Raw genomic sequence first — 26623 nt, forward strand, 5'->3', positions numbered from 1 at the left:
GGCTATTATAAATAAAATTATTTAGAAAACATGTATCTTTGTGTTTTAACTAGATTATATAAAGTATCGCCTTATTTTCGTAACAGTATTGTTGGTCAGCTTATCTTTATAATTTGTATCAGGTCCAATTTATTAACTTTTGTCTTTAACATTTCTTGCTTTTTAAGTGTTATATTTAAGAATTTTGCCAAACTCCAGATCACTAAGGTTTTCTCCTCTTAAGTTTTTATAATCCTGTTTTACATAGTCTGTCACCTATTTTGTTAAAATTTTTTTTTTTTTTTCAACGTTTATTCATTTTTGGGACAGAGAGAGACAGAGCATGAACGGGGGAGAGGCAGAGAGAGAGGGAGACACAGAATCGGAAACAGGCTCCAGGCTCTGAGCCATCAGCCCAGAGCCTGACGCGGGGCTCGAACTCACGGACCGCGAGATCGTGACCTGGCTGAAGTCGGACGCTTAACCGACTGCGCCACCCAGGCGCCCCAGTCTGTCACCTATTTTGAATTAAATTTTGTTTATGGTGTGAGGTAATGGTTGGGGTTCTTGTTTTGCATATAGATATTCGCTTGTTCTAGAAACCATTTGTTGAAAAGATTTTTCTTGGGGCGCCTGGGTGGCTCATTCGGTCCAACTCTTGATTTTGGCTCAGGTCACGATCTCACCATTCCTGAGATGGAGCCTGGAGTTGGCTCTGAGCTGACAGGCAGAGCCTGCCTGCCTCAGATTCCCTCCCTCTCTCTCTCTCTCTCTCTCTCTCTCTCTCTCTCTGTCCCTCCCCTACTTGCATGCACTCTCTGTCTCTCAAAATAAATAAATAAACTTTAAAAAAAAAAACAAGTTTCTTCTTACTCCTCTGAATGGTTTTGGCACTTTCCTTGAAAATCAGTTGATCATATATGTGCAAGTGTATTTCTGGTCTCTCTGTACTGTTCTATTGATGTATTTTGTGTATCTGTACCTCACATCTCTGTGATTTTCTGTGTAAACAAACATGTTTTTTTTTTTTTTTTCCTTAACGTTTATTATTTTTTGAGAGAGAAAGAGCAGGGGAGAGACAGAGAGAGGGAGAGAGAGAATCTTCAGCAGGCTCTGTATTGTCAGCACAGAGCCCGATGTGGGGCTTGAACTTTTGAACCATGAGGTCATGACCTGACCTGAGATCAAGAGTTGGAGGCTTAACCAGTTGAGCCACCCAGGTGCCCCCAAAATGTCGTCTTTTAATAAAGCTCTTCACACCGTCTTGATTATTATAACTTTATAGTAAAATTGAAATTGAATAGTGATTCTTTTCTGAATTACTGTTCTGAATATTTTAATTCTTGCCATTCCTATATACATTTTATTAATTTTTATTTTTTATTTTTGAAATGTTTATTTATTTTGAGAGAGAGAGAGAGAGAGAGAGAGAGCGAGCGCACACGTGTGTGCGTGCACATAATTGGGGGAGGGGCAGAGAGGGAGAGAAAATCCCAAGCAGGCTCCGTGCTGTCAGCACAGAGCCTGACTCAGGGCTCAGACTCACAAACCAGGACATCATGACCTAAGCTGAGATCAAGAGTTGGAGGCTTAACCGATTGAGCCACCCCGGTGCCCCTCTGTATACATTTTAGTGGATTTTTTTTTTTAAGTTTATTTATTTTGAGAGCATACATTTTCGAAGCACCTTGCGAGTTTCTACAAAAACGCTTGCTGGGTTTTCTGGCTTTAAATTTTTTTTTAGTTTATTTTGAGAGAGGGAGAGCGAGTAGGGGAGAGGCAGAGAAAGCGGGAGATAGAGAATCCCATGCAGGCTCCTTGCTGTCAGCTCCAGAGCCCACTGCAGGGATCAAACTCACGAGCCGGGAGATCATGACCTGAGCTGAAACCAAGAGTCGGATGTTTTACCGAATGAGCCACCCAGGCTCATTAGATTAGAAAATCTAATCTAGGGTTTTGATTAGATTTGTATTGAGTCTAGAGAAAAATTTGGGAGAGAACTGACATCTCAACCACTTTGATTTTTCTGGTCCATGAACATGATATAATTCTCCATCTATTTAGGTCTTCATTAATTTTTCTCGGTAATGTTTTGTAGTTTTCAGTGCATAGGTCATGTACATCTGTTGTCACATTTGTTCCTAAATATTTCATACTTTTGATGCATTTGTAAATATATTGCTTTTTTGAATTTAGTTTTCAGTTCATTGCTACCATGTATATTTGATCCTGTATCCTGCAACCTGTTACTTCTAGCTGCTTTTTAATAGATTTCATAAGATTTACTTATGTAGGTGATCCTGTAATCTGAGAGTAGACAGTTTTGCTTATACCTTTGGATGCTTTTCTCTTTCTTTCTTATTAAACTGGCTTTAATTGCTAGTACAGTGTTGAATAGAAGAGGTGAGAGTAAGTATCCTTGACTTATTTCTAATCTTAAGAGGAAGGCACTCAGTGTTTCACCATTAGGGATGTTGTTAGCAGCTGGTGGCTACACTTATCTTGGGGAGCATTGATTGGGTGATGTCTAGAATTGTCAAATCAATATGTGTACACCTGAAACTAACATAACATTATATGCTGATTATACTTCAATGAAAAGCTTGGGAAGTGTTCCCTCTTCCTGTATTTTCTTAGGATTAGTATTTTTTCTTCCTAAGAAATTTGATAGAATTTATCAGTGAAGTCATCAGGGCCTAGAATTTTCTTTGTGGGGAGAATTGAAATTATGCATTCAATTTCTTTAATATTTATAATTCACATTCTTTATTTTTTGTTGAGTCAGTTTGGGTAAGTTTTGTTCAATATATTCAATTATATTAAGATGTCATAATATTCCTGTTATCTTTTCAGTGTCTTTGAGATCTGTTGTGATGTCATTCCTCATGTTGATAAGTATTTTTCCCTTCTTTTTTTTCTTTATTAGTCTAGCCTTGAGGTTTCTCAGTTTAATCGATTCTTTTCTGAGAATAACTAACTTTGGTTTCATCCATTTTTACTGTTTTTTTTTTTTCTATTTTCTTGATTTCTCCTCATTATTTTGTTCCTTCTCTAACTGCCCACATATATAACATTTCTGGCATCTTTCACTTCTTTGTATATATTCAGTTTCCTTTTGATGCTATTTTCTTTTTGTCTAAAGAACGTCATTTCTCTTAGTGCGTGTCTTTTGGCAGTGAACTCTCAACTTTTATTTATTTGAAAAAGTTTATTTCAGTTTTATTTATTTTATTTTATTTTAATTTTTTTAGAGAGTGTGAGTGTGTGTGAATGGGGGAGGGGGGCAGGGGGAGAGAAAGAAAATATTAAACAGTCTCCATGCTCAGCACGGAGTCTGCCACAGGGCTTGATCCCACGACCCTGTGATCATGACCTCAGTGGAAATCAGGAGTAGAGTCTGATGCTCAACTGACTGAGCCATCCAGGTGTCCCTCAGCTTTATTTATTTATTTATTTTTTAAATTTTATTATTTTTTAAAAAAAAATTTTTTTTTTTTCAACGTTTATTTATTTTTGGGACAGAGAGAGACAGAGCATGAACGGGGGAGGGGCAGAGAGAGAGGGAGACACAGAATCGGAAACAGGCTCCAGGCTCTGAGCCATCAGCCCAGAGCCTGACGCGGGACTCGAACTCACGGACCGCGAGATCGTGACCTGGCCGAAGTCGGACGCTTAACCGACTGCGCCACCCAGGCGCCCCTCATCTTTATTTTTAAAGAATATTTTTACTGGATACAGAATTCTAAGTTGACAGTTCTGTTCTTTTTTTTTTTTTGTTAAAAAAAATTTTTTTTTAATATTTATTTTTGAGAGGGAGAGACAGAATGTGAGCAGGGGAGGGGCAGAGAGAGAGGGAGACGCAGAATCTGAAGCAGGCTCCAGGCTCTGAGCTATCAGCATAGAGTGCAACGTGGGGCTTGAACTCACAAACTGTGAGATCATGACCTGAGCCAAAGTTGGACGTTTAACCGACTGAGCCACCCAGGTGCCCCTCTTTTCTTTTTCTTAATGTTTATTTATTTTTGAGAGAGACAGAGTGCCAGTGAGGGAAGGACAGAGAGAGAGGGAGACAGAGGATCCAAGGCGGGCTCCGCGCTGAGAGCAGAGAGCCCCATGCGGGGCTCCAACTCATGAGTTGTGAGATCATGGCCTGAGCTGAAGTCAGATGCTTAACCGACTGAGCCAGGCACCCTGACCGTTATTTTCTTTTAGCACTTTAATAGATGCCATTTGTTGTGTTCTGGCTTATGTGGTTTTCTGACCTTTGGTCATTCTTATCTTTATATATAAGTGTTGACATTCACTGAACTTCATGCTTCTGTGGATTTATAATATTCATAAAATTTGGCAGTTTTCAGCCATTATTTCTTCAGATACATTTTTTTTGTGTACTTTCCCCCTAGTTTTATTCTGAAACACAAATGACTTGTGTTTTGTATTATCCTACAGGTCGCTGGACCTCTATTCATTTTATTTTTTCTTTTATTTTTTTTTTAATTTTTATTTATTTTTAAAAAAAATTTTTTTTTTTTTTCAACGTTTATTTATTTTTGGGACAGAGAGAGACAGAGCATGAACGGGGGAGGGGCAGAGAGAGAGGGAGACACAGAATCGGAAACAGGCTCCAGGCTCTGAGCCATCAGCCCAGAGCCCGACGCGGGGCTCGAACTCACGGACCGCGAGATCGTGACCTGGCTGAAGTCGGATGCTTAACCGACTGCGCCACCCAGGCGCCCCCTTTTTTTTTTTTTTTTTAATCAGTTTGCTTAGTTTTATGATGACTTCATGTTCAGTGGGTTTTTCTTCTTCTTCTTCTTCTTCTTCTGGGGTTCCAGCTAAGTGTTAATTTCATCCAGTGAGATTTTCGTTACAGACGTTGGATTTTTCATTTTTGAATGGAATATGAACATTGTGAATTGTATACATTTTATTAGTGGCTTTTGTTGTATTCCTTTAAAGAAAGTTGAATGCCTTCTGGTGGCCAGTTAAATTACTTTTTGAAGTTTATTTTTAAACTCTTTAAGGGCAAGTCGAGAGTAGTCTTTATTCCAGGTCTTATTCGTCCTGGGATATCTAGTGATTATTTCATGTATTCATTGAAGTTTCTTCCCTTTGGCTGGAGGAAACTCGAATGAGTTCTGGCCCCATGTGTGCTCTGGGAAGTGTGTGTTTTATAGTTTCTCCTGTTTATTCTAAGAACAACCAGAGTTGTTTGAGACTGGTCTATGTTCTCCCCTGTGCCTTTACAGATTGGAATTCAGCCAAAGACTTAGGAGAACCCAAATTCACATTTCAGGAAGTCTTTCTCTGTTTAACTCTCTTCTCATAGAAAGTCTCCAGAAGTCCTGTCCCCATGGCTTTACCAAACTAGTATGGTTGCTCCTTCAGTGAACCAGATTACAGAACACTGTTCGGGTTCCCTTCCCAGGGACACAGTTTGGAAATTGCCTTTAGGCAGAAAAGTCTGGAGTACTGTAGGACTTACCTCATTTGTGTGATTTTTCTCAGAGATTGAGTCCTGTGCAGTCTGTTTTCTGATGTCTGAGAATAGTCACTATATTTTGCCCACTTTTTTGGCTGTTTACTATGGGAATGTAATTCTGGACAGTAACCTGCTCATAGCTGGACTCCAAGTGCACTGTTTGGTTTAGTTTACTCCTTACTCTTCATTTGTCCTGCTGGATACATCCTTTAGAAATTCTTTCAGAGAGAGGCTGTGGTTGGTAAATTTTCCGAGTTCTTGAATTCTGAAAAGTTTGTAGTCCTAAAATTTGAGAGGGTGTGGTTATTGAATTTGTAGGTTCTAAGTTATTTTCCTTTGAACTTGGAATATGTTGTTTGTCTGTTTCCTTCTATACGGTGTTGCTGATGAGAAACCTGTTTTTATTATGATCCTTGTTACTTTGTAGGAAACCTTTTTTTAAGGACCTTATGATATCTAGTAAAATTTTCTCTTTATTCTCACTTTTCTGGAATTTTTGATGTGTCCATCCAGTGTGATGGATTAATTTTTAGAATATGTCCAGCTTTTCTCTTAAGCCCTTTTTAATCCGAAGGCTTTGTCTTTTTAACTTCTGAGAAATGCTGTCCTGTTATTTCCTAGAATATTGCCTCTCACCGGTAGATACTGAATGTTGAGCTTTTTACTCTAGCTGCCATTTTTAACTTCTCTAATTTCTATATCTTTATATGCTTCACTGTTGTCTGAGAGAATTTCTCTGTTCTGTCTTCACTTTAATTTGCTCTTCACCTGTTCTATTAATTTTACTGATCAACTTTTTAATTTCTTTGATTGCTATTTGAGGATACCATTTATACTTTTGTGTGTTTTGTACTTTTACTCAGTCTTTTATCTATTTCTTTGTAAATTCTTTTCTGAGTGAGTTTTGGTTCTTTTTAAATTTTTTATTTTTTTAAATGTTTATTTTTGAGAGAGATTGTGCGGGTATTATTAAGTGGGAGAGGGGCAGAGAGAGAGAGAGAGAGAGAGAGAGAGAGGGACAGAGGATCTGAAGCAGGCTCTTTGCTGACAGCATAGTTCAGGGCTCCAACTCATGAACCAAGAGATCATGACCTGAGCCGAAGTCAGGTGCTTAACTGACTGAGCCACCCAGATGCCCTGGTGCTTTTTTTTTTTTTTAAGTGGCTTTGACTTTTTTTCACTGTTTATAGTGTTTCTTGGTTATGTTTTCAACTTTGTATCCGATATTTTTTCTTAGACTGTGTATGAATTATGTTTTACTATTATCTGTTTATAGCAAAGGGCTCTAGGCCTCTTATTTATTCCATGTTTCAGTCTGGGCAGCTCAATTTTATGTTTATGATTAAAAATTTTTGTTGACATATAATTCATGTAACATAAAACCATTTTAAAGTATATAATATCTTTTAGTATATTCACAAATGTTGGGCGTCCATTACTGTTACCTAATTCCAGAACTTGGAATGAAATGAAACCTATACCTCATAGTAGTTAATTCCAATTCCCCCCTTCCCTCCATCCCCTGGCGACCACTAATCTACTTTCTGTCTCTATTGATTTGTTTCTTACAGACATTTTATATAAACAGAATCACAAAATATGTGCCCTTTGATGTTTGTTTGTATTTAACATAGTATTATGTTTTCTAGGTTCATCTAGATTGTAGTGTATATCGTTAGTACTTCAGTCTTTTTTATGATTGAATAATATCCCACAGCATAGATATGCCACATTTTGTTGATCCATTCATGAGTCACTGGGCATTTGGATTCCTTCTGGTTTTTGGCTGTGGTGAATAACACTACTTTGAAAATTTGTGTACAAAGTTTTGTGTATGGACATATACCTTGTGTATATACCTAGGAGTGGGATTCCTGGGTTATTTGGCATTTCTGGGTATAAATACCTGTTTATGATTGTTAGCATTAATGGACTACTTTTGAAAAGAAGGTTTTGTTTTTTCAACGAAGAGTCAAAAGTAGAAAAATAAACATAAAAGCGCCCACCTAGAATGATGGAGAGTGTTACTCTTACCTGTCAGATTGACTCTCTGGACTTACGTCTCTTCGTTTGTAAATTTTCATGGATTTAACCGAATGGCTTTTGTGGCCCTGCTAGCTTACTGATTTTGAATTTAATTTGGAATGATTTTTAAGATTTCATATTGAACACATGAGTTTGAGATCTTACTATTTGAGTAATATGGAGTGGGAGTGACTTATAATGCATGTTACAGTAGAATGAGGGAAATGTAGACTGAACACAAAATTTCATTTTGATTTCTTCTGAACGATACTCAGTTAAAATGTTGATGGTTAGGTTTAAGAGGAAAAATCAGATCAGTGAAGGACTGAAATCATCATTGCTGCTTCTTTCCACACTTAGCAGCCCGTCACTGCCTCTGTGCATTGATACTTGGTTTAATTTCACGATGCTTTTCAATTTTTGGCTAATAATTAATTTATGATTATTTCCCTATTAGGAATTTGCAGTCCCTGATTATCGTTCTTCTCATCTTGAAGTCAGCCAGGCGTCACAGCTCTTGCAGCAGCAGCAGCAACAGCAGCTTCGCAGACGACCTTCCTTGCTCTCAGAATTTCACCCAGGTTCTGACAGGTAATGGGGTTCTTCTGTGTTTCCATCTAGGATGCACCTTCTGCGGTGTGTGTATACTCGCTTCATAAGTGTGCCATTAAATTTAACGTTACTTTTCCTTGATAATTTTATTAACCAAGCTGCGAGTGGTCACTTATTTATATATTGGGCTCTTTTATATCTGATGATCTTTTGGAGTAGTTATCATAATAGTTATAAAAACTCCTCAAACTTGTTTCCAGAGTTCACAGTTGGTGCTGTGTAGTGGGAAGTCTGGTGGACTAGGTTTGCCTTCTGGTCAGCTTATGGCCTCGGTCGTATGTGTAAACTGGTGTTTTCGGTTTTGGCGGCATTTTAGAAGCACCTTGGTTTTTAAACTTGATGCCCGCGCCCCATCTCAGAATTATTAAATCCGTTCCTGGGATTGGGCCCAGGCGTTCGTGTGGGTCCAGAGTTTCCCAGGTCATTCTCATTTGCAACGAGGGTTGCAAATTCCTGATTTAGATTCTTTAAGCCTCAGTTTTCTCACCTGTAATAATGAGAATAGTAATGAGATTGTCCTCAGAGGATAGTCTGTGGTCAGGTGATGTTGGCCCGTTCACAGAAGGCTCTCACTTCCGCAGTGTCCTTACCATCTCTGCTCTCTTGAGCCATCTTCACTCTTAATCTAAGGTATAATAACTCCTTTTTATTAAATTGCCTTTCTGCCTTTCTTGTTTTAGCAGTTTTGTAAAGAACCTGATTTCCTATTATAAAGGTATGTTTACTGTTTAGGTTTTAAGATGATAAAAGGATTGAAATTATTTGGCTGTGTTTAAAATTATTATAAAATACATTCCTTGGTGAAGGTTGTGGAGGGAATTCAGATCACTCTCCTCCGTCATATCTAGCAAATACATAAAAATAGCTTTTCGGAAAGTGGCTAAAACCCACCCTGTATAAAGCAGGAAAGGCATACAGCCACTGCCATAAACTTGGGAAAATGGCATTTAAGGAAGGAATTAGAAGAATCTTGCACCTAGTTCCTACTTCTACTCTCAAAGAAGCAGTGTTGAAGAAAGAAGGAGGGTCAATAAAATCCTAAGATTTCTCGGAAATACTCCCTAATTTGAGAAAATGTGAATAGTTAGGGTGGAGTAGTAGTGAACTGTTTGCTTGGGAACCCCTCTTGCGCCATCTCGCAGGAGGGGCGGGCACGGTGTGCCGTTTTCCAAAGTGATGAGCTGAAGCCCTCAGGACTGGTTTACGCATCTGGCTTGTAGGGCGGGCCAGGATCCTCGAGAAAGGCAACATAGCCCCAACCAAGTTTTCTTCTCCTTTGCCCCATTTCCCTATTCCCTCAGGCTATAGAAAAGCATGTAGAAAACCAACGCCAGTCCTCTGTCTGCAGACAAATGCCAAGCAAAGTGGATGAGCAAGGAAAAGGCACACATACCATTTTATAGCGAAGACAAAGTCTGGGTAGGGCTGCATGTGACATCCCTGAGCAGGAGGGTAATGAAGCCATGGACGGGGCAAAGGTATTCCTGGGAGAGAAAATTAAAGAAGGCAATACAGAGTGTCAAAAACAAAGCGCCCGGTGTGTAAGAAGACAAAACAATGAAGAAATTGCCCCCTAAGTGCTATACACTGTAGGCGAACTTAAAACCTTTTAAAAAGAAGGTATTTGACAACAGTACAAGACAACCCAGTTAGATAAAATGAAAGATTGGACATTCCAGTTCCCCCAGGCCCACCATTATAAATTCAGTATATAAAATATAAAAAAGCAAGGAATACAACAGCTGTGGCTAAAAGTTAGACCTTTGTCATGTGAGAAAGTCCAGAGACAATCAGAGTGGATGCAGAAGAAAAGAATAAAATTAAAGCAATTATAAAGCGGTTGATAAAACCATCCAAAATTTCATGAGAATGTGTGTTTCTGAGGTGGAAAACCTGTCAAGGAAAGGAAGTAATAATTGATAATTTTAAAGTGAAGGAAGAACTCTGTAGATGGATAGGGCATATTTTGCTCCAAGGATAATTACACAGAATGATCAGTATCAGGACAGAACTTGGCTCATTTGTCACAGTTCAAGGGTAAGTAAAAGAATCAGGAATTCAGGAAGCAAAAGAAATCCTTGACAGGGAAGAACAAGTCTGGCTTCAAGCAACTACAGGATAGAAGATAGGGGAGCAGTAGCTACAAAGTTCGGAGGAAAAGAAATGAGATCCAAGAATATTACGTACCACTCAAGTTTAAGAATAAAAGTGACAGGCGGACAGTCTTAGACTGAAAACTTAAACTTCTTGGAAGAATTTTAGGTGACAGAATCCAGCCAAAGAATGGAAGCCATGGTAAAAGGACTGTAGTAAGCCACACACCGTTTTAAGTAAAAAGTCCATGTGAGACATCTGGACGAATTATGGTTCCATAACTGAACGTCAATAGCAAATCTTGACAAAGTAATAGTAACGTAACTACAGGATCTAGAGGTATTGTAGGTATTGGGAGACGTTTAAAGGTACGCCCTTGAAGATTGTGTCTGGAGTAATCTGATACTTCTAAAATGGAAATGTTAGGCTTATAAAAAAAAAAAAATCCCATCTTAATGCTTTTCATAGTTTTCCCCTTATCCTTTAGCAATAATCTTTTAGGAATGAATTTCTTGTGGTAAAGGAGCAATTCCTTCCAATGTAAGCTTTATTTCATTTTATTTTTTTCTCCTAATACCTGTATAAAAACAAACCAAATATTCTTCACTTAAAGTTTATTTTTGCCTGTATATCCATTTACCCATATGTAAAAATAAAGTGATGTCTGGGTACAGGATTCACCCAATTTTAGCATTGTTTCCATGTGGTGGGATTTGGGGCAATTTGCTGCTTAGTTTTTTTTATGTGTTCCTGGAATTTTTTTGGTTAGTGAATGTCTATCATTTTATAAACCATACTCTTAAAATATGAGTCATTTCTGGGTGAAATGTCATCAGTCGTATTTTCTAGATTTCATCGGAAAAATTAGTCCACATAATTAGAGTATTTGGATATTTAGATAAAAAATTGCAGAACAGCTTAAGGTAGTTTCAGATATTATAAAAGATTCACCAAAATTCAGATCATTGGTTTTCCCTTGAGCAACAAAAGAAGAAGCCAAATCATGCTTATACATTTGAAAATTTAGGTGAACTAAATTTCCATAGCTAGGAAAAAATAAAATCTACTGATGTAATCCTAGATGTGTTTTGAATAGCTATGAACTTTATGACATGTTCCCCCGATGAGAGTTACCTTTTCCTTAAAATTAAAATGATAAGGTATAGGTATATTACAGTAAAAAGCCCATTTAAAAACTTTAATTTGTTTTAAAGGTATTTAAAAATGGTACTGAGAGGTCAAGGAAGTCCGTGAGATGTAAGAACTTTTAAGTTTAAGAGTGTACAGAGGGGCGCCTGGGTGGCGCAGTCGGTAAAGCGTCCGACTTCAGCCAGGTCACGATCTCACGGTCCGGGAGTTCGAGCCCCGCGTCAGGCTCTGGGCTGATGGCTCAGAGCCTGGAGCGTGTTTCCGATTCTGTGTCTCCCTCTCTCTCTGCCCCTCCCCCGTTCATGCTCTGTCTCTCTCTGTCCCAAAAATAAATAAACGTTGAAAAAAAAAAAAGTTAAAAAAAAAAAAAGTGTACAGAGGTTTTTAGTATGAAAATCTGATGTTTGTTTTTTCTTTATATGCCTCATTTGTCCAGTCCTCAATTGATAAATATTTGAGTTTTCACTTTGTGATTGTTATGAGTAATGCTGCTAGGAGCACTCATGCACAAGTTTTTATGTGACCATGAATTTTCCTTTCTCTTGGGAATATGCCCAGGAGTAGAATTGCTGTATCATATGGTAGTTCTCTGTTTGTTTGCCGTTTGAGAAATTACTAGACTGTTGCCAAAGTGGCTATACCTTTCCACGGGTGTTAGTTTTTAAAAAAGGCAAATACGTTCACTTAAGATGGAGATTTCATGCTTAACTCCACCAGGACTCCAATATAAAACTGTATTTGTTTTCACAAAGATTTTCATATGGTTCACTTAAAATTTTTTGCAGTTTTAAGTGTGAAATTAGATATTTACCTGTTTATCCGTGAATAGTTTTGCTCTTGTAAAAAGGATGGGCAAACTGAAATGGGAAATCGCCTGATGTCTTGATGGCAAGAGAGCTGTGTCTACTCGATGTCTGTCCTAATTGTCCTGTGTACTGGTGGCCGTATGCTCTCCTCCAGTGCTAGGTGTACTGTACCTTCTGGCTTTGGGAAATGTCACAGGCAGATTCACTAGAGGTAACATGTAATACTTGGAAGTTAACTTCTGTAGGTCGAGGGGACAACCGAGGACCGAAATCCAGCTCGGGCAGTCTGCCAGGTCCTGTGTACCAGAGGGTTGCCTTTGCTTATGCAGGTTGCACACACAGTGTTCTTGCAGGCCGGCAGTGGCCCTCATTCTAAGTGCTGTGTTGAGGGGCGTGGCCTTTAACTGGCGCTGGATGCTTGTGTCTGACAGATTACCTCTGGCTGCTCTGTGGAGGGTGGATTTGAGGTGGATAGACTAGAGGCAGAGAGAACATGGAGAGTGTGAGCCTGAGATAGGACAGCGAAACAGAGACAAGACAGGCTGGAGTAAGTTAGGAGGGAAGGCTGCCATGTCCTCGCAATTGGCAAAGATGAGGGAGGAGACCTGGATGAATCCTGGCCTTCCAGCTTGTTGGATGGCTGTTGGTTCCGTGGCTGTGACAGTGTGATAGAGATTAAGGAAAGAGCAACGAAGGGGAGACAACTCGAGTTTGGTGCAAATTAAGCTTGAGGTACCTGTGACACATCCAGCTGGAGATGTATCTTGCATGCGCGGGGGCCGATCTGGGTTTAAAGGTCCAGATCGGTGCTTGTGATCCAAGGGAGGGTGGAAAATGAGAGGGCAGCTGTTCAAAGGTGAACCCAGAGGGTCCCCAACAGGTAAAGATACTATGAGGCGGAAGCCGCTGAAGGAGAGAGAGGAAGGAAAAGGACTGAAACAGTGGTCTTCAAACCTGTTGCTTGCATATTTCTTAAGAACTTTGAAAAGCTATATTGTACATTTTTAAGTTGACATTTAGAAGTTTCCTAAGTTTTAAAAGATGGATATAATTTGCCATATTGAAAGTATTGACATTTTAAGGAAAACTGCTGCAATACAGTTTTAAAATTATCTGACGGAATCTAAATACCATAGCGATTTGGTACCATCATCCACTTAAAATGACACTATGTATGAACAAACTTGTCTTTAACAAAACTTCTCTTTCTGTTCCTTCTTTTCTCGGAGCTCATGTGTTCATTCTTTTTTTCACAAAATTTATCCTCACGTGAGTCGCTTTGATTATCCCGAGTCCTTTATCGATCAACCTATCTTACTTCTATTTAACAACAAAAACATGGGAAAGCATCTGTTTCTGAAAGATGCTCTATTTTAAGAAACTTCTTTTTTCTCTTCTTTTATTCTCAAGTTCGTTAACATACAGTGTAGTCTTGGCGTCAGGAGTAGAACCCAGTGATTCATCTCTTACATAAGATGCCCAGTGCTCATCCTGAAAAGTGCCCTCCTTAATGCCCACCATCCATCTAACCCATCCCCCCCCCCTCATTCTCTGTATTTAAGGGTCTCTTATGGTTTGCTTCCCTCTGTGTTTTTATCTTATTTTTGCTTCCCTTCCCCTATGTTCATCTGTTAAGTTTCTCAAATTCCACATATGAGTGAAATCATGTGATACCTGTCTTTCTCTGACTTATTTTGTTTAGAATAATACCCTCCAGTTCCATCCACATTGTTGCAGATAGCAAGATTTCTTTGTTTTGTTTTTATCACCAAGTAATATTCCATTGTGTACATAAACCACATCTTCTTCATCCATTCATCAGTTGATGGCCATTGGGTTTTTTTCCCATAATTTGCTATTGTTGAGAGTGCTGCTATAAACATTGGGGTGCATGCGCCCCTTTGAATCAGCATTTTTATACCCTTTGGATAAATATCTTGTAGTGTAATTGCTGGGCCTTAGGGTAGTTCTATTTTTAACTCTTTGAGGAACCTCCACACTGTTTTCCAGAGCAGCTGCACCAGTTTGCATTTCCACCAGCAGTGCAAGAGGGTTCCTCTTTCTCCGTATCCTTGCCAACATCTGTTTAAAAAAACTTCTGGATGGAAATATTATAAGATTGATCAAAACAGCAATCATTTACAAAAATGAGAAACAAATTGATCAAATATAAGTAAAATTTCATGGAAATGCATCCATGCATTAATGAGATAGATGATGGCTGTTTTCAAACTATCACTTATTGATAGAATGAAGGCAGCCATGTACTCTATTCTTATTTTTTATTCTGATGGTGCCAAGAAACCTTATTCATAAAAGTAGTTTTTTATGAGTTATATGCCCTAAATCACTTCTTTATCTAAGATGAAAATGTTAGTTAATGCCTTAAGTTCTTCAGTTTTGTTGAAGGCAGAAATTTGGGAACTGTTAGCTTGTCAAAGGAGCTCTGGAGGCATTTATACTTTGGGGGACAGTCCTCCAGTATAAGGTCCAGGAAGGGTGAGCCTTAAGCTTTGTGTGTGTGCAAAATGGCAATTGTGACAGAGAAGCAGAGAAGGGAGAACTACAGTTTGTTTTCCAGCAGGTCAGTTGAAGTAAAGACTGTGTAAGGAAGCTCAGCATCGTCGGAGGTGGGCTATTTTAAACCGATCTGTGCTCGGATCCCCTGTGGAAAACAGACTCTGACAACCAGGGCCGGTCATGTCCTGGAAACCAAGAGGTAGGAGAGTTTCAGGAAGGAAGGAGTAAGTAAAGTATAAAATGTGGCAGATAGGTCAGCGTATGTCTAAAAATAGTCTTTTGCTTTCAGTATTAGGAGGTCATTGCTGACTTCAGTGCGTGGTGAGTACTTGTAATAAAATGAAATGATGGGGCAGTTAAGTCCGAGTCCAGTGAGTTGAGTGAATGGGAAAAGAGTGAACTGTTGAAAAAGAGCAAAGGTCACCCTCTCAAGTGGTTCTAAGCTTCACAAATAAAATTATATGCTAGAATTTCCTAGGCTAGTCTTTATTAATAATGATTCCAAGAATTAACTTGCATGTGACCTTTTTTACTGTGGTAAAATGTATGTAACACAGATTTACCACTTTAACCATTTTTAAATGTTCCAGTTTAGTGGCATTAAGTGCACAACAGGATTTTGTAACCATCACCACTATTTCCAGAACGTTTTCATTGCCCCAAAGAGAAACTCTGTTCCCATTAGGCAATAATCGCCCTTCCTCCTCTTCCCCCAGTCCCCGGGAACCTCTCATGTACCTTCTTTCTCTCTGCATTTGCCTGTTTGAATTACTTCATATAAATGGAGCCACACAGCAATTGTCCTTTTGTATCTGGCTTATTTCACTTAGTGTAATGTTTTAAGGTTTATCCACATTGTAGTGTATGTGTCAGAACTTTATTCCTTTTTGTGGCAGAATAATAGTCCACAAAGTGGACTGTATTACCACTATACAGCGCCACATATAAATGTGGATGTAGATACCGCATTATGTTCATCCATTTATCTGTCAACGGACATGGGTTGTTTCCACTTTTTGACAGTTGTGAATAATGCCGCTTGAACGTTGGTGTACAAGTATCTGAGTCTGTTTTCAATACCTTGGTATCTGAGTCCCTGTTTTCAGTACTTTGGGATATATACCTTATATACCTAGGTGGAATTGCTGTGTCATATGTCATATGTCATATGTCTATATTTAGCTTTTCGAAGAACTGCAAAAGTTTCCCACAGTGGCTGTACAGTTTTACATTCCCACGCAGTAGTGTGCAAGGTTCTAATTTTTCTGCATCTTTGTAAACACTTGTGCTTTTTTTTTCTTTTTTTTCCAAACAAGTCTAGCCAAACAGTACCTCAGTTTGGTTTTGATTTGTGTTCCCATAATAACGAATGATGTTGAGCATCTTTTCATGTGTGTGTTGGTCCTTTGTATGTCTTTGGAGAAATGTCTGTTCACATCATTTGCCTCTTTCTTTCTTTCTTTCTTTTTTTCTTTCTTTCTTTCTTTCTTTCTTTCTTTCTTTCTTTCTTTCTTCTCCTCCTCCTCCTCCTCCTCCTCCTCCTCCTTCAAGTTCTCTTTTTATTGTTCAGTTGTGGGAAGGCCATTAATATTCTGGATATTAAAAGCTTATCAAATACATGGTTTGCAGGTAATTTCTCCCATTTTGTGGGTTTTCTTTTCAGTCTCTTGATAGTTTTGATGAAGCCTAGTTTACCAGTTTTTTTTTTTTTCTTCTTTCTTTTGTTGCCTGGGCTTTTGGTGTGATATCCAAGAATTCATTGCAAAATCCAACATCGGGAAGACTTCTCCCTATATTTTTTTCCTAGGAGTTTTAGAGTTTTAGGTCTTATCTTTTAAAATCTGTAATCTGTTTTGAGTTGATTTTTGTGGGTGGTCTGTTATAAAGGTCCAGCCTCTTTCTTTTGCATGTGGGGATCCAGATTCCCCTGCACCATTTGTTGAAGAGATTGTTTCTTCCTCTTTGAATGGTCTTGGTACACTTGTTAAAAGTCACCGACCACTGATGTGAGTTAATTTCTGGGCTTTCAGTTCTCTTCCCTTGGTCTGTATGTCTACCCTTAGGGCAGTATCACTCTTGATTACTCTTGATTACTGTAGGCTCATAGTAAGTTTTGAAATTGTGAAGCGTGAGTTCTTCTAACTTTGTATTTCTCTTCCAAAATTGCTTTGGCTCTTTGGGGGGGGGGGGGTCCCTTGAGATTCCATATGAATTTTATGATGGGTTTTTCTGTTTCTCCAAAACACGCCACTGGCATTTGGATAGAAATTACATTGAATCCATAGATAGCTTTGTGTAGTATTGTCGTCTTAACCATATTAAGTCGTTCGGTACATGAGCATGGGCTGTCTTATCTGACTATTTAGATTGTCCTTAGTTTCTTCCGCAATGTTTTGTTGTTTTCACTGTGTAAGTCTTGGGCCTCCTTGGTCAAATTTATCCCTAGCTTTTATTCTTTTGGATGCTACTATAAATGGAATTATTTTCTTAATTTCATTTTCAGACTGTTCATTGCTGATATATAGAAATACAACTGATTTTTGCGTGTTGAATTTGTATCCTGTAGCTTTGCATTATTCATTTATTAACTCTTATTGACTTTTCTTGGTAGATTCTGTAGGTTTTTCTACCTATGGGATCATGTCATCTGAATAGAAATACTTTTGTTTCTTCCTTTCAGATTTGGAGTCCTTTTATTTCTTTTTCTCGCCTAATGCTCTGATGAGAACCCCCAGTCCCATATTGAATACAGCGGCAAAAGCAGCCGTCCTCATTTTGTTCCTAAGTCTTTCTGCTGCAGTAGTTTTTGTGACGTCATTGCGAATTTTACGAAAGGAATAGGATTTATGTCGTGAGTGAGCATTCAGATTCTTGGAATGTAATGATTTTATAGACCTCAGGGTTTATTTCATCATCTCTTTTAAAAAGGAAAGCCAGTGATGATCCTTTTCATCGAGAAATATTTTGTGAGATGTTCGTTTAAAGCTTGGCCCACAAAGTAAAGTGTTGCTTCTGTAAATACTTTTATAGGAAAGGGAAAGTGAAATTAATGAACACCCACACGTAGTACTCTGTACAGAGTACAAATCAAAGGCAGATTCCTGACTTCCAAGACACTTATATGTACTTGCAGAAACTAGACAGAATACGTATTTTGGAATTTCAAAGCAATGTTACATTTCCACTCAAGACACTTGTCTTAATAATATCTCACAACTCAAGTCATTTATGTTTCCATGTACACCTGCTGGGAGATTTGTTTCCTGCTTGTTTTATTATTGGTTCATAATGGTAGTCGCTTTTCCGGTTTAGATCATACTAAATTCAGTTATTATGCCATAGGTTTAAAAATTGTATTTTAGGGGTATTCTTCAGCAACTTAAAATTTCCTGCAAATGGAAATCTTTTGTTATGTCTGTCACTTCTTTACCACTACCATTCTCACCTCCCCTGAAGAAACTTCTCTATTAGGATGAGAAGCTTAGGGGCGCCTGGGTGACTCAGTTGGTTAAGCGTCCAACTTCAGCTCCGGTCATGATCTCACGATTCGTGAGTTCGAGCTCCGCGTGGGGCCCTGTGCTGACAGCTCATTGCTTGGAGCCTGCTTTGGATTCTGTGTCTCCCTCTGTCTGCTCCTTCCTTGCTCATGCTCTTCCTCTCAAAAGTAAATAAACAGGAAAAATAACTTAATGAAAAAAAGAATTGGAGGCTTAATAGCACTTTATATCTATTCTTCTGGGGTGCAGGACGGGGGGGCAGGGATTCACTTTAAAAGTAAGCATAATTTTCACATTTATTTTAAAGTCCAGCCAGGGGTGTTAGCAGGAAGTTGTACATCATTTAAGAAATTTCAAGTGTTTCTTTTCTTTTTATGTAATAGGCCTCAAGAAAGGAGAACTGGATATGAACAGTTTCACCCAGGGCCATCCCCAGTGGATCATGATTCACTGGAATCCAAGCGGCCACGTCTGGAACAGGTTTCTGATTCCCATTTCCAGCGTGTCAGTGCTGCGGTCTTACCTTTAGTGCACACGCTGCCAGAAGGGTTGAGGTCTTCTGCAGACGCTAAGAAGGTAAATATTTGTTCTCTTACCCTGTGGAGTTGTCGGTCTGTGATGTTTACTTAGCCATATTCGGGCACAGTGCCTAAAAGAAAGTCCGATTGTGCCAGTCTCTAAAGGTTAGTGCTATGGGAAAGTAAAAATTTTGTTAAACAAAACTGAAAACCACAGACCGAGTGCTCCGGCCTTTTAAAGTCAGTACTTTTGCCTTTTTGGTAAATGAAAACAACCTGGGGACTGCTGTAAAGAAAAATTGCTATTGAATAACTCTCAAGCATTTTTGTACTGGCTTGCTGGGCTATAAAATGTGGTCAGTGGTTCTTAAGACAACCACAGTTTTGTTAAATTTAAATTAAATTTGAGAGAATCCCCTTAAATTCAGTTGCAGTTTATTGACTTGCTATATAAGAGAAAAGGCATTTTAGGTGAGGTTTGTCTGTGCTTATAGTTTTTATAAAGAAAAATAAATTGTTCTGATAATTTATGTAAAAAGTAGTTTCTTGAGAAAACTTGCCAATACAGAGGAAAATTACGTATAGTTCTATATGTTGGAGAGAAATACATACTTTTAATATATAGCTATATTTTGTGACATTTTTCAACAAAGTATACTGTGAATTTATGAGAAGGTTCTATTAAGATCAAATCTCTTTTCCTCTTGTGTTACTGTTTCTTGCCTTTTGTGAAATGCATGTGCGTGCATTATGCCCTTATTTTGTTGCTGAGTTTATTTTTTTTAACTGTGTATTTTGCTTACCATTAAATCTGCAGATTGGGAAGTACCTGGCACTTAGTAGGTACTGAATAAATATTTGTTTTAGGAAGAATAAACTAATTTTTTGATACTCTTTTAACAGTGTAGTGTTAACCTTTTTGCTATCCCCGTCCCCCTTCCCATTTTGTTGGCAAATATCTCTTCCCTAATGTTTATTTACCTTTGTGGCTAATGGCCCTTTCCACCCTGATATCAGATAAATAAGTACCCACACTTTTTCTTTGAGTTTTTATGCAGGGAAAAGTGATTTAAGAGATAGTGAACGTGTATGCAATTTGTTTTCAAATAGTTCTGCTAAAGGGGAAAAAAAAAGGTAGGTGTGTGGATATGTTTAGAGAGAAAGCAAAAATAGTAAAATGTTAACTAGTGAGCATGAAGGATAAATGCATATCCATTGTATTGTTCTTTCAACTTTTATGTACATTTGAAAATTTACAAAATGATAGGATAGGTGGGGAAAGCTCTAGAAATAAGCTCAACTTCTGGGATTTTTGAGGCCTACCTCCTTGTGTGAAATACATGTGTTATAGTCTATGGGTTCATAAGAAATGTTTTGCAGCATGAACAACAAAAGAAAAAAATACAAAGAATAAAAGTCTTCTTTTAAGAAGAATTTATTCAAGGATGAATAAATGACTACAAATGTTATTTATAGCTGTAGAATTTTTTAGCAGAAAGGGATCTTCAAGTCTCATTCATTAAAATGTGACATGTTGGATCACTGTACAACCTATTTCCATTTTATAGTAGAGAAAACAGATGTTAGGCAAAATTAAGCAACCTAGGTGGTGCCTCCTGAGTTGGAGTGAAAACCCGTGACCCCTGACCCCTGACCCCTGGTCCTGCTTTTTCCCCCCTAAGCTGTAAACCGTGACTTTTTTTTTTTTTTTTTTAGAAGTAGGGATTTTGAAAGAATTAGTTTGGGTTTTTTTTTTAATGTTGCTAAGCTCAGGTGTATCTTTTATAGAAGAATTAGACAAGTTTGAAGGAGAAAGTTACTTTACAGCCTCACCAGTTAGAAATTGTTGTTAACTTTGTGATAGTTGGGTGGGTATTTTAATATGCTCACTTTGTACATTGTTTATAACTTTATTTTCGCTTAAGTGCTTCATGAGCTTCTTTTCGGGTCAGTAAGTTTGCAACTGTATTTTTAGTGGTTACTTAGTATTTCATATATGGATATAAAGTAATGTGTCACACATGTAGGTTATCTGTTGGTTCATTAGAGCAATGACATGGTCTTTAGGCTGATTTTTTTGGTGTTCATTCTTATTTATTTCCTTAAGGTAAATTCCTGTTAGTATAATCAATTTCTGATCAGAGTTGGCATGTTTTTCAGCCTTTTGTGTTTCCAGATTGTCCCGCCAAAGAGTAGGACTGATTCTTATTCTTGACAGCAGAATGTAGGATGCCCAATTATTGTGCTAATGCCACAGATTTGCTGCTATTTAAAAAACCATTGTTAATCGGATAAAATTTTAACTTGTATTTATTTGCTTCTTACTAAAACTTACATTTTTCATTTGTTTATTGGTTATTCACTTTTCCTATTTTGTAAATTGTTTTTCCTATCTGTTCATTTTTCTGTTGGTCAGTTTTTGATTTTATACTGAGTTGTGGAGTTGACATTTTGGAAATGCTTTTTCTCATTTGCTTTTAAATTTGTTACTGCTATCTTGATAATCAACAGAAGACTGTTTATTTTAATCCATCAGTCTTTGTTTCTTCTTCTTCTTTTTTTTTTTTTATTAATATCTTTTGCTGTTGGCTTTTCTGAGCCCAAGATTGCGTGAATACCTTGTTTTGTTCGCTTGAGGCTCATTGTGATTTGCTAATAAAGCTCATGTAAATGTTTGCTGTCATTTGGCTTTTATTGTGATAGAAGATAAAAGGTAGGAATCTAACTTTCTTTCCTCAAAATTGCTATCATTATGTTCCAACACAAGATTAGAAACTCCATGAAGGCGAGTATCATGTCTGTTTCATTCACCCCTCTGCCTAGTGCCTGCACATAGTAGGCACTTAAGGAATTGTTTTGTTGTTAAATGTTTAACTAGAAGGCAAGTCTGTGGAAAATACTGCTTTGTACTAGTAGTTCTTAGCGCGTGCATCAGATCACCTGAGGAGCGTTTGCAAAGTCTGCAGTCGAAATACCTGTTTTGCTATTTTACATGTTCCGTAACACACGTGAACTCATTTGCATATGGCAGGAGAATGTGTTATATAACGAGGTCTTGGTGGTTCATAAATGATTTTTCTCTGCACGTTACTGTTTCAAAAGCTCTCAGGATCAAGCTGTCCCATAATTAAAAGAAGTAGCCTTCATGATGTCTGAAGACCTTGAGAAGATTCGAAAATTATTGCATTCAAGAACCGCTCTGCTTTTCACTGTTAAGCTAACTAGTGGAGATTCAAGTGTCGAAAAGAAAATGTGAAGATACTATCTCCTATGTTTTTTTCTGTTTTTTTTTTTTTTTTTTTTTAATTTTTTTTTTTCAACGTTTATTTATTTTTGGGACAGAGAGAGACAGAGCATGAACGGGGGAGGGGCAGAGAGAAAGGGAGACACAGAATCGGAAACAGGCTCCAGGCTCTGAGCCATCAGCCCAGAGCCCGACGCGGGGCTCGAACTCACGGACCGCGAGATCGTGACCTGGCTGAAGTCGGACGCTTAACCGACTGCGCCACCCAGGCGCCCCATGTATTTTTTTTTGTTTTTAAAGGTTGATAAAGATGGTTATACCCTCAATTGTATTTTTATTTTTTATTTATTTTTTTTAGTGTTTATTTATTTATTTTGAGAGAGAGAGAGAGAGAGAGAGAGAGAGACAGTGAGCAGGGGAGGGACAGAGAGAGAGGGAGAGAGAATCCCAGGCAGGCTCCATGCTAACAGCGTAGAGCCTGATGAGGGGCTCGAACTCACAAACAATGAGATCATGACCTGAGCCAAAATCAAGAGTCGGATGCTTAACCGACGGAGCCACCTAGACGCCCCTGTATTTTTTTTTTTATTTTGATGAAACATACTGTTTTCTGTTAGAAGCAAAAGACTTCAGGGATTTACATCTTAACAGCAGAAGCATGAACTACAGAGTTTGAATCGAGCAAAGATCATAGGCTGATGGCAAATGATATTGGGGCTTCAATATATTATTACCTCTGTTAGAATTGTTACTTTTTTTGTTAATGCTCTGCATACAAAGTTGTACAGGTTTTAATAGCCACAATCCTATTTTCCCCAGAAGTTTTTTTTTTTTTTTTTTAAGTTTATTTATTTATTTTGAGAGAGAGCGAGCAATAGCAGGGGAGGGGCAGATAGAGTGGAGGACAGAGGATCTGAAACAGGTTGTTTGCTAGCAGCACCAAGCCTGATGTGGGACTCGAACTCACAACCATGATGAGATCATGAGATAACTTGAAGTTGGACACTTAACCAACTGAGCCCCGGGTCTTATATTTAGCATATACTATTACAGAATATGAGGTTTTTCAGAAATACACATATTTCAGCCAAAATCTCTGTTCCAAGTTGTTTTGGAGCAACTATCCAAGTATAGTTGTGTGCATTCTTTGTTAGAACTACTGATCTCACAGTTACTTAGTCATTATATTTAATACTCTTAGGGCTGTATTGTCCTATGAACTATGCTCATTCTAGGCTTCTTAAAGCCTGCAGAAAACTAGTGACTTAATCCAAAATTTATCTTTGGGGCGCTTGGGTGGCTCAGTTGGTTAAGCCAACACTTCATCTCAGCTCAGATCTTGATCTCAGGGTAGTGAGTTCAAGCCCCTCATTGGGCTCCATGCTGGGCACAGAGTCTACTTAAAAAACAAAAATTCATCGCTTTACAGTATTGCTTATATCTTCACCTTAGACTGGAGATTAATAGCCTGTGTGTGTGTGTGTGTGTGTGTGTGTGTGTGTGTGTTGACAAGGTGGTTGGTTTTGGGTGGAGGGCTTTCATTCTGATTGGAGGTGGAATGGAATGACATATTTGGCTTAATCGAGGTTATGTGCGCTGTAGCATGGGCAGATTTACCCGCCCTTTATAAAGGCAGGCCTAGGTGATAGCAACAAGAAAAGTGCTAGGTCATTTCTCTGACTTCCGTACCTGATTATTCGCCCTTGGAAAGTCTGAGAAGTTTTTGTTGGGAACTCTTGGCCATATCATAGCTGTTAAGCTGGGTGGACACACAGCTTTTGCACGGAGTTTATGACTTTTCCAGCCTACAAGTTCAGACCATCATAAGAAAATGGTTAAGAAACGATATCTTCCTTTTTCATGATGGCATTACTGTTTCCCCAGATATTCTCTACAGTCTCAGTATTGTGACATTCAAGGCTAATCAGCCTTTTAGCCACCTCATTCTAAATAGCTTTTAGGATATTCAGAATAGTGAATGATATGTGTAGACCGTGATGTATAAACGTCAGTGGAGTGGAGTGTGTGTGTGTGTGTGTGTGTGTGCATGTATGAAAATTGCTCCTGTAGGACACCAGCTAGAGAAGTAGCATTTATGATTCTGCTGTGTCTTAAAATAGACTTGTTCAGCTAAGAGAATCTTGATGTTAGTATTGGCTATTAGTGAGGAATAAATTGTTCTCGACTTTCTTCTCTAAAGGATCCAGCATTTGGAGGCAAACATGAAGCTCCATCCTCTCCAATCTCTGGGCAACCTTGTGGAGATGATCAGAATGCTTCACCTTCAAAACTTTCAAAGGAGGAGTTAATACAGAGTATGGATCGTGTAGACAGAGAAATTGCAAAAGTAGAACAGCAGATCCTCAAACTGAAGAAGAAACAAGTAAGTGTTTGATTTTACTGATATTTTATCGATATTCTAAGAACATATGTTTGTCTTTCTAAAGAAGATAATGCTGACTTTTCCATAGTTTTCAACTTTATATGAGTGGAATCAAGCCTGTATACTCTTTGACTTGCCTTTTTTTTTCTTTTTCTTTTTCTTTTTTTTTTTGCTTTTACGTTTCCTGAGTTGCATCCATTCATGTCCCCTGCTGTATTGTCTGACCGTGTGATTCCAGATAGCGAAACTTATTTGTCCATTCTATTTTGGATCTTACTGGATGGGTTGTTTCTAGATTGTTGCTACCTCAGTGCAGTGGTGCTGTGTTTTTGGTTCACGTGTGAATAGATTTTCGTGGGCACGTGCCCAGGAATGGCATTGCTTGACTCGAGAGTATGCCCTTCTCTGAGTGTGTGTTAGATGATACCGAACGTGCGAAAATGGCAGTGCTGTTGTCAACATGTACAGGTTCCAGTTTGTGCAAATGCTTGTCCTCACCTGATGAGTTTTTTGCAGTTGGATGTGAAATAGTTCTCTCTGAGGTTTTAATTTGAATGTCCTTGTTTAGGTATGAGAGCTGATTTTCATTTGTTCATGGGTTATTGGTGTTCCTTATGCGGATTGTTATTTTGTCATTTTCTTTTTTTTTTTCTTTTAAAAAAAATTTTTTTTTTTTTAACGCTTATTTATTTTTTTTAAAAAAATTTTTTTTCAACGTTTATTTATTTTGGGGACAGAGAGAGACAGAGCATGAACGGGGGAGGGGCAGAGAGAGAGGGAGACACAGAATCGGAAACAGGCTCCAGGCTCTGAGCCATCAGCCCAGAGCCTGACGCGGGGCTCGAACTCACGGACCGCGAGATCGTGACCTGGCTGAAGTCGGAAACGCTTATTTATTTTTGAGACAGAGAGAGACAGAGCGTGAATGGGGGAGGGGCAGAGAGCGAGGGAGACAGAACCTGAAGCAGGCTCCAGGCTCTGAGCTGTCAGCACAGAGCCCGACGCGGGGCTCAAACTCACGGACCGCGAGATCATGACCTAAGCCGAAGTCGGACGCTTAACCGACTGAGCCACCCAGGCGCCCTTTTGTCATTTTCTTAATTGTAGTATTTCCTAAAGTGTCTTGTCAGTTAATGCCTATGGCAGCTATGTCCTCATTTGTGGGTTGTCATTTTGCTTTTTGGGGAAGGGAGGATGGAGGTTTTTGTATGGTTTTTTTTTTTTTTTTTTTTTTTTTTTTGATACTGAAATTAAAAAAATTCACATAGCAGAATATTCATCCTTTGAAAGTTTACAGTCTGTTGGCTTTTAATGTATTCATAAAGTTGTGCAACTATCATCACTGTATAATTCCAGAGCATTCTTATCGCTTCAAGAAGAAACCACATTATCTGTTAGCAGTTACCCTCTATTTCCCTCTCTCTCTGACCCCTGGCAACCACTAATCTGTTGTCTATATGGATTTTTATCTGGACATTTCGGGTAAATAGAATCCTATAACATGTGTGACATTTTTTGTCTTGCTGCTTTCATTTAGCATGTTTTCAAGATTCATCCATGTTCTGTCTTGTATCAATACTTCATTCCTTTTTATGGCCGACTAAAAACTCCATTTCGTGGAGATACAATGTATTGTTGATTCATTCATCAGGTGGTGGACATTTGGGTTGTGTTCACATTTTGGCTGTTTTTGGCTATTATGAGTGCTGCTGCTATGACATTCATGTACACGTTTTCGTGTCGACATATATTTTTCTGTTCTCTTGGATATATACCCAGGAGGGAAATTGCTGGGTCCTTTGGTAAATCTGTGTTTAAATTTTTGAGGAACTGTGAGGATGTTTTCCGAAGTGGCTGTACCATTTTACATCCCCCCCAGCAGTCTTTGAGGGATGGTTACACTTGCTTACTTCCTTGGTAACACTTTTTTTTTTTTTTTTAAACATTTATTCATTTTTGAGAGTGAGAGAGACAGAGCGTGAGGGAGGGGCAGAAAGAGAGGGAGACTCAGAATCCGAAGCAGGCTCCAGGCCCTGAGCTGTCAGCACAGAGCCCGACGCGGGGCTTGAACTCACGGACTGCAAAATCATGACCTGAGCTGAAGTCGGATCCCCAACTGACGGAGCCACCCAGGCACCCCTACACTTTTATTTATTTATTTATTTATTTATTTATTTATTTATTTATTTATTTATTTATTATTTTAACGCGTATTTCTGAGACAGAGAGAGACAGAGCATGAATGGGGGAGGGGCAGAGAGAGAGCAGGCACCCCTACACTTTTATCTATCTATTTATTTATTTATTATTTTAA

General features: G+C 38.5%; 1 protein-coding gene across 26 annotated transcripts in view; it reads left to right on the top strand.

Annotated features, from left to right (window-relative positions):
- The window catches only part of NCOR1 (nuclear receptor corepressor 1), a 162475-nt gene that overhangs the window by 25288 nt on the left and 110564 nt on the right, over window positions 1-26623 (top strand). For all 26 annotated transcript variants that reach the window (XM_045487468.1, XM_045487478.1, XM_045487473.1 and 23 more), the window contains exons 3-5: window positions 7944-8077; window positions 18548-18740; window positions 24127-24309. In XM_045487468.1, coding sequence (XP_045343424.1) covers window positions 7944-8077; window positions 18548-18740; window positions 24127-24309 — 510 coding nt within the window. The remainder of the gene's footprint in view (window positions 1-7943; window positions 8078-18547; window positions 18741-24126; window positions 24310-26623) is intronic.

This window comes from Leopardus geoffroyi, chromosome E1 (genome assembly GCF_018350155.1).
Source record: "Leopardus geoffroyi isolate Oge1 chromosome E1, O.geoffroyi_Oge1_pat1.0, whole genome shotgun sequence".
Classification (NCBI taxonomy): domain Eukaryota; kingdom Metazoa; phylum Chordata; class Mammalia; order Carnivora; family Felidae; genus Leopardus; species Leopardus geoffroyi.